The sequence below is a fragment of the Elephantulus edwardii genome, unplaced genomic scaffold, assembly GCF_000299155.1.
Source record: "Elephantulus edwardii isolate Elephantulus edwardi_28Jun2011 unplaced genomic scaffold, EleEdw1.0 scaffold00048, whole genome shotgun sequence".
NCBI lineage: Eukaryota > Metazoa > Chordata > Mammalia > Macroscelidea > Macroscelididae > Elephantulus > Elephantulus edwardii.
The window spans coordinates 7479169-7487364 of NW_006399798.1; the positions used below are offsets into that span (position 1 = coordinate 7479169).

General features: G+C 55.4%; 1 protein-coding gene across 1 annotated transcript in view; it reads right to left on the minus strand.

The window, feature by feature from the left end:
- TTYH2 (tweety family member 2) overlaps positions 1–8196 on the minus strand; it is a 52491-nt gene extending 44295 nt beyond the window's left edge. The window contains exon 1 of the mRNA XM_006886237.1: positions 8068–8196. Coding sequence (XP_006886299.1) covers positions 8068–8196 — 129 coding nt within the window. The remainder of the gene's footprint in view (positions 1–8067) is intronic.

Consider the following 8196-nt stretch of genomic DNA (forward strand, 5'->3'; position numbering starts at 1 on the left):
AATAAAATATAATTATAGAAAAAAAAGAAAAAAAAAGAACCGACTCAGAGCTGGCCCTCCGGGTTTTCTGAGGCTGTAAATTCACACGGGAGAAGACGGTCCATCCTGCAGAGCTGCTGGTGGATCTGAACTCTGGGCTAGCAGCACAATTTCCCATGGACAACACCACGGAGCTCCGCGGCTGCGAACCGCAAGGCTGGTGGTTCAAAGGCACCAGCTGTTCTGAGGAAGAAAGATGAAGCCATTTTTCTTTAAGATTCACAGCCTCAGAAGCCCCATGGGGTGTCACCATGAGTTGACATCATCTCAACAGCACTGGCCAAATAATTTTAGATCTATCTATAGCCTAGTGGATAAAGAGTTGTGCTGCCAACCCAAAGGCAAGTGGTTCAAATCCACAAGTCGCCCATGGGAGAAAGACAGGCAATCTCCTCCTGTGTGGTTTACAGCTTCTGAAAACCCAATGGAGGGTCAGCTACGAGTTGGCTCTGACCCAACGGCCATGAGTTGTCCATCTAAACTCTGGGTGCACAGTGGCTAAAGGTCTTGGCTACTAACCAGAAAGTTAGCAGTTCAAACCCATCAGCTGCTCCACAGAAGATCTGGGAACATACTTCCAGCAACTTTACAGCCTGGGAAGCCCTGCTGCTGTGTACCGTGAAGTCAGAACCGACTCAGAGCTGAACCTCCAGAGGGTTGTCAGAGGCAGGAAATTGCAGAGGAACTGCCCATCTCTCTCCCACAGAACAGTGGATTCGAACCAAGTGCCTTAGCTTTGGCAGTGCAATTCCTTACCACTGAGCCACCAGAGCTCCCTTAGGGACCTCTCCAAAGTACTGAAGAGCAATGGTGTCTCTCTGGAGACTAAGGTGCGTCTGATACAGGCCATGGTCTTCGCAATCACTGGTTATGCTTCAGAGAGTTGGACAATGACCAAGGAGGAGAGAAGGAGAATTGATGCCTTTGAGCTGTGGTGCTGGAGAAGAGTATTGAGAATACCATGGACTGCTAGGAAAACAAACAGATTCGTCCTGGAGAGGGTTAAACCGGGTGGCTCCTTGGAGGCAAGGATTCTGAGGCTCTGTCTAACATACTTTGGACATGTTGTGAGGAGAGACCGGTCCTTAGAGAGGGACATCATGCTTGGGAGGGTGGAGGGACAGCGCAAGAGAGGAAGGCCCTCTATGAGGTGGATTGATTCGGTGACTGGGGTAATCGGGATGGGAGTGTCAGAGACAGTGTGACTGGCACAGGATAGAGCAGGGTTTAGGGCTGCTGTACATAGGGTCGCTATGAGTCGCAAGCGACTCGACAGCACATAACAACAACAACAACAACAAACAAGGGCAGTTTAACTACATCCTACAGCACACGTCCACTAGCAGCCACTTCCCACCACCCCATATCCCACCTCCCAGTTCTGGAAATTGCCAATCTGCTCCCTGTGCCTTCGCATTTGCTGACTGCAGACACCATATAAGGAGTCCCGGTGGTATAGTCCATAGTGCACCTGGCTGCTGTCGGAAAGGTCAGTAGTTCGAGGTCACTCGTGGAAGAAAGATGGGCAATCTCTTCCCCTAAAGATTTACAGCCCTGGAAAGCCGTTCAAGGGTCACCCTGAGCCGGAATGGGCTCCAGGGCAGTCGGTATATCCATGTACACATTCCCTGAGCTGCACATTTAAGGTTCGTACACATTTCAGTAAGTGGTTCCTGTATAAAAACAAAACATGCTATCAAACCTCTGGGGGTCAGTGAAAGAGTGTGGGAAGCCAAATACCAAATTTAATATTAATATTTAACCAAATGCTGCATCAGGAAATGAGGGAGGCGTAGATACAAGCTAGAATTCCCCCTGTAGCACCAAGGCAGATCTTGGGTGTTTTCTTTCTTTTTTTTTTTTAAAATTTTATTTTATTATTTTTTGTGAGTGTACCGTCAAATCAGATCTGACTAGTACAGGAGGAGATTGTCCCTCCTTCTCTAGCAGAGCATCTGGTGAATTTGAACCGCTTGCCTCTGGGATTGCAGTGCAGCTTCTTGCCACTAGGCCACCAGAGCTCACCGGGTGTTTTCATAAATACTTAGTTTGTATTTACTAATCCCTCCCTCCTGAGATAAGCGTAAGGTTAACAATAGGGAAGAACTGGGCCTCATTTGCAAAAGATTTCTTTGTGATTTACTTCCCCAAGTTCCTTGGTTGTTATTTACTTCCTGGTAATTCTCAATTATACCCAGAAAGGCAGCATAGGGGCTGCAGTTCTCCCAGCTGCTAGCCCCCTGCCTTCCCGCTTTCTGGCCTGACCCCCATTTCTGAGTGTCCCCGTCTCTGTCTTTTCCTTCGGTCGACAACACCTGAGCTACACATTCAAGATTTGCACACATTTCGGCAAGTGGTTCCTGTTTAAAATCAAACCACGCTAGCAAACCTCTGGGGGTCAGTGAGAGAGGAAGACTCCGCCAACGAGATGGGCTGTCCAGTGACTACAGCAATGAGCTCAAGCGTGTCAGGGTGATGAGGACGGCACAGGATAGGACAGGCCTCCGATCTGCTGTTCATAGAGTCACAGGGGGTCGTACCTGACAGCACCTTACAACAGACCTGTGGTGTAGACCGGAGACCAGCTAATCCACTTGAGCTTCCAGTTTGCCTCCAAGCGAGGCGCACTCTCAACCTCTCCACAACAGAAAAACCACTGAATCAATCTATCCCCCAACCCAGCAAGGGGAGACCCTCTGAGGGCTGGTAAGAGTGGGTAAGTGCTAATTCAACCTCCCCAAACCCGCCCCCTCCCCAAGGTCCCTGTGCTGGCCCCCCCACTCCACTCTCTCCCACCCTTGAGGCCTCCTCACCGCCTGCAAACCCCGTCTTGATGCCTGCAGGGCCCTGGGATCCCGTGGCCACTCCCAGCTGGACAGCTGGCTTCAATTAGGTGACTGATACTGCAGAGGAACCCTGGGAAGCCCAAGCTCAGGCCTTTTGTCAGCTTCCAGAATCTTCTCCAGGTCTGGGAAGCCCAGAGCTGGCTCAGGAAGCTGGGGGTGGCTGGAGGGAGACAGCGGGGTGGGGGTGGGGAGGTGAGGAAGGGAAGGTGGGCCAGGGTGTAGAGGAGACTAGGAAGGAGGAGTGAAAGGAGGGGGAGGACGACTGAAGGCTGACTCACAGGAACAGGGTAAGTCTCAGTGCTCCCTAATAAGCAATCACCTCCCCGCTGGCTGCTAATTAACGTTGCAAGTCTCCAGGTACACGGGGTGAGCGAACCTCCAACCCCAGAGGGACTCACGGGCTCGGCTCCCACTTCACCCACTTCAGCCCCACCGAGCCCACAGCCCCACCACACAAGGCTGTCACGGCTTCTCCCTCCGCTCAGCAAAGGGACTTCAAGGGGAGACAGACACCTGGTACTTGGCAGCAAGAACCCAGAGCAGGAAATCACCAACCCAGGACGCAAGTGGGGATCAGTGGGGTCTGAGTTACAATTGCAGGTGCCGGATCCAGGTGTCCTAGTGGTTACATGATGGGTTGCTAACCGAGAGGTCAGAGGTTCAAACCCACCAGAAAGTACGGCCCTCTGCTTCTGACAGTGAGAGTCTGCGAATGCTCTGGGCGGTTCTCTGTGAGTTGGAATCGATTTAACAGCAGAGGGTTTGGGTTTGGTGGGTATTTTTGTGGCTTCTTTTGGACGCTAGATTTGGACACCTAGGAAGTTTTGCTGTTCAAAGGCATGCAGTTCGAATCCACCAGATCCTCATTTAAGAGAAAGACGGGCAATCTTCTGCGCCATTTACAGCCTCTGATAAACCTGCTGGAGGGTCTGCGATGGGTTGGTTTGGACATGCTGGTCTCTAGGAATAACAACGCATCTGGACACTGAGGTTTCTGCACCAGAGGAAGGCAGGACACCTGAGCCCTGGACCCCCCAAGACTCCAGAGATATTAGACGAGAGGCAATCTAGGGTGGGGTGGGGGCCAGAAGGAGGCTGCCCCCTGCCTCGGGCCAGCATGACTGTCTGGTGACAGTGACTCAGTGTTCAGACGGGATGAATGGGGCTTCCTCATCTCAACCTCTGCCCCCTCAAGTTGCCGGAAAATTGGGCTCGCTGCCTAGCCTCCACGGAGGAGGGGCTCTGTGCCCCATCCTGCCCTTTCACGGGCCTGAGGACCACCCTGGGACTTTCTAGGGAGGGGACAGGAGTTCTGGTGGTGCAGTGCCTTTAGATGTCCCAAAGCCAGCCACCAGGAAGGTGAGCAGTCTGAACTCACCAACGCTCCGTGGGAAAAAGATGTGGCCGTCTCCTCCCATTAAGGTTTGTAGAAACCAGTCGGAGGAAAGGACTTGACGGCAGTGGGGGTGGCTTGGAGAAGGCTACAAAGGGAATAGGGAGCTATAGTGGCCTAGTGGTAAGGAGTTGAGCTGGCAACTCAAAGGTACATGGTTCGAATCCACTAGCTGCTCCTTGGGAGAAAGATGGGCAATCTCCTCTGATGTGATTAACGGCCTCTGAAAAGCCGCTGGAGGGTCAGTTATAGGTCAGTCTGACCTGGCAGTACACAACAATAACATGAACAGAAATGAATCACTCAAGGACAGAAGATGTGAAAACTGGGTTCTCTCATCCCCAGAGAAGGGGGCTTGTGCTCTGAGCAAATGTGGCTTACGTGGGTGGAAAGCAGTTAGGACTGAGGCATGCCCTGTGCCCCGAGTTTACTGAGGGGTCCCAGTGCATGAATGCGGGGAGTCTGATGTGGTGGTGAGGGGTGACAGCGGCACTAACACCTCCAGGAGGAAAACACTGAAGTGGCATGTCTGGGGATAAACTAGGTGGAGTACCTGGTGTCCCTGCTGTTATCCTAACGCTGCCTGGTGGACTCCTGGCCAGCTGGGGTCTCCTTCCCCCATAGAAGTGACCTGTGATAATTTAGAATAAGCCAGCACTGGACACAAGATTTATACCCACAAACTTACTGAGTCCTCCTCTTACTACCCCCGTTAACAGATCAGAAGGTCGCAGCTGAGAGGTCTCAATGTGTCCTCTCAAGACACAGAGCTACCTGCCACACCTTGCAGCTCACCTTGACCTTCCCTGCTGGTCAAGCCTCCTCCTGGAAGACGCAGCTGGTGGACACAGGGAGGCGGCGCTATTGAGGACTCGGCCTCAAGGCTACCCTGGGAAGAGGTGCTAGAAGCAGTGACCACGAGGTTTCCCTCATTTCTTCTCCCAAAAACCTCAGTGTAGGTGGGAGTGTCCACCTCCTCCAAGTTCTTACTTTCAACAGGAGGGACCCCAGGTCAGTGCACGAGTCACTCAGGAGCCGTCCGTGCTCTCTGGGTCCTCCTTGCTCTCTGCCTTTTGGTCCTCCCTACAACTCTGGTCCCTGAGCTCCTCCCCAGGGCACTGGGTTCCATCCAGCTCCAGTCTGTGGTTCTGTGTGTGTGGTTGTATGTGTGTGTGTTTTCTCAGGTTCCCTTCGAAAGGTGAAGCCATTTCTGAGAGTGTTTTTCCTCTTCCCCGAACACTCTCTCAAGATCTCCTTCCTCCTTCCTATCAACTATTAGTGGTAATATTCTGTGCTGCAATCCCAAAGGTAGGCAGTTCGAATCCACTAGATAGGCTCCTTGGGAGAAGGATGGGCAATCTCCTCCAGTGTGATTACTGCCTCTGAAAACACGCAGTTCTGACTCAATGGTCACAACAACAACATCACCACCACCACTACCAACAACAACAACGACGATGTCAACAACAACAACGTCATTGGGTCCTACTTGAGCTATATACTAAGTATGTTACTTGGGCTCTTTTGCAGATGAGGGAAGTGGGGCTCAGAGAGGTTAAGACACGTGCCCAGGGTCACACAGCAAGTGACAGAACTTAGATTCTAACCCAGACAGTGGGTGGCAGAGCCCCCCCACCCTAACCCCCCTGCTTGAGGCTGCATCACCAAGCCCAGAGCCCAGCCCTAGAGAATGCAGCTGAAGGCATCATCTGCTCTGATGTCACTCTGTCTGGAGAGCACTGTCCTCAAAATTTACTGAGTGGATGGTGGACAGTGGAGGAGCCCTATCGATGCTTTAACAGACCTGCCACCTGCCTGTGACTGACAGACGTGCAGGGGACTCCGTGTTTGCACCACAGGAGGGCTTACCAAAATAGGAATTGCCTTAAATAACAGCCGGGACCAGACTTCCCGTCCTTGCCCACCCCATCCCCTCCCACTCCTCGAAGAGTCTGTGTCCACTGCCTAGGAAGAGAGGTTGATGGCCAGGGGCTGCCTAGAGCCCTCAGAGAAGGTTGGGCCTGCAAGTGGGACTCCCTGACCGGCTGCCACCTGCCTATGGGATTGGAGGTTGAGGCAGGCCCTGGTCCCAGCGGCCATAACGCTGGCCCGACAGCTGTTGTCTTTGGTGGAGAGTGGGGTACACCCTGAACCCCTAGCCGCCACCTAGGGATCTTCCTGACCCACTCTGAGGACGGATTCCTATCAGTAAGGAGAAGACCATGACTGCGGGACCCCAGCCCGGGATCTAGGGTAGTGTGGGAGGGACACAGTGGGACACACACATACATGCACATGCACACAGCTGTCTCTGAAATCATATCCGCCGCTTGTCAAGCATTCACCCCGAGCGGAAGATCCCCAGGCGCGCTAGGCAGGCAGCCCCAGGCGACTTCCAGAAGCAGTTGGGGCGAGGGCGGGGCAGACAGATTAGGGGGATTGAATCGATGGCCTCCACTCCCCGCCTGACGTTCAGATCCAGCACGACAGGGGCTGACCCTCCAGTCCCTGGGCAGGCACTGAGGTGCCAGGGGCCCAAAGGTTATTCTTAGACCTCTGCCTGCTGTCGCTGGCCACCTAAGGCAGTTCACACTGCACCAGATCAGATCCTGAGGGTCTGCAGGAGCAAAGCGGGGTGGGGGTGGCGGGCGGTCAACAGTGGATCCCCGCCTCTGGCCACAGAGACGCCGCCCAGCTCCAAGGGGGTACTCGCGCCTGAGAACTTCCTACTGCGCGCCTGGGAACTGGGGCCAAAGTCCCCAGATGTGTAGTTGAGTGTCACTCTGGAATCTTTGATCCAACAGAGACGGGAGTTGGGGACAGGGTCGAGCACGGCCAGACCTAACGTTGAGCGAGAAGGATGGGAGCAGGGTTGGGGGGGCCTCCCCACTTGGAAGTCCAAGGCGTGCAAGCCGCAGGGGGGAAGGGATGCAGAGAGAGAGGAACGGGCAGAAGTCCAAGGGGAGGGGCTGGCCAACAAGCTAGGGCTCTAGAAACTCGAGGGTCCTCTAAATAATGTGGTGGGTGTGGGGCCCGAGGTGCGTGGGACAGACTGGGGGAGGGGGCAGGACGCATTGGAGGAGGACAAAGAGAAGATATGAGTGTCAACAACACGAGGTGGGCAACTCAAGAGGGTCCGATCGCAGGCTGCCCTCTCCCGCAAACACGCCCTGAGGTTCTCAGGCCACGAGGGCGACAGCCCACCACCCCTGTCCACCACCCCGGCCCCGGGCCCTGCGCTCCTCCGGGGGCGCCTGGGCCGGGGTCCGCAGCAGCCAGCGTCCCACTCTGTCGGGCAAAGGCCAGCAGGAACGGGAGCAGCTCTGCTCCGGGAACTTGGGACTCGGGCAGTTAGGGCCCCAACTTCTCCAGCGCCCCGACTTCTCCAGCCCTGCGCGCCCCGCACCGCGCGCCCCGGGCCTCCGGGAGACTTTGGAAGGGGGAGAAGTGCGCAAGTTCCGCTGGGCACCCCGCCTCCCGGGGTCCGGATCACCCCAGGAGGCGCAGATGCCCTCGCCCGACCACGCGAGCCTTCGCCCCGGGCGCTCAGTCCCACGCCCCGACCGCCGGGCTGCACCCCGTCTTCCCAACGCTCCCAGCCCCGGAGGTTCCAAGATAGGAGGGGTTGTGGGCTAAGGGTCAGGGGGAAAGGAGACAAGGGTGAAGGGGCAAGGCCGGCGAGGAGGCCAGGGACGCGTCTGGACGCAGCGGGGAAGCAGTTGGCCGCGGAGGCGGGGTACGTGGGGCCTCGGGCCGCCCTGATCTGGGTCCCGGGCAGCGCGGACTCACCTCCTGGTAGCTCTCGTCGCGGGGATTGAAGGTGCTGTCCACGGGCTGCAAGCGCAGGCCGACGTGGGGGACGCTGTGCAGCCACACGACCCACCAGGGCGCGATGTAGTCCACTCGCGCGGCCGGCAT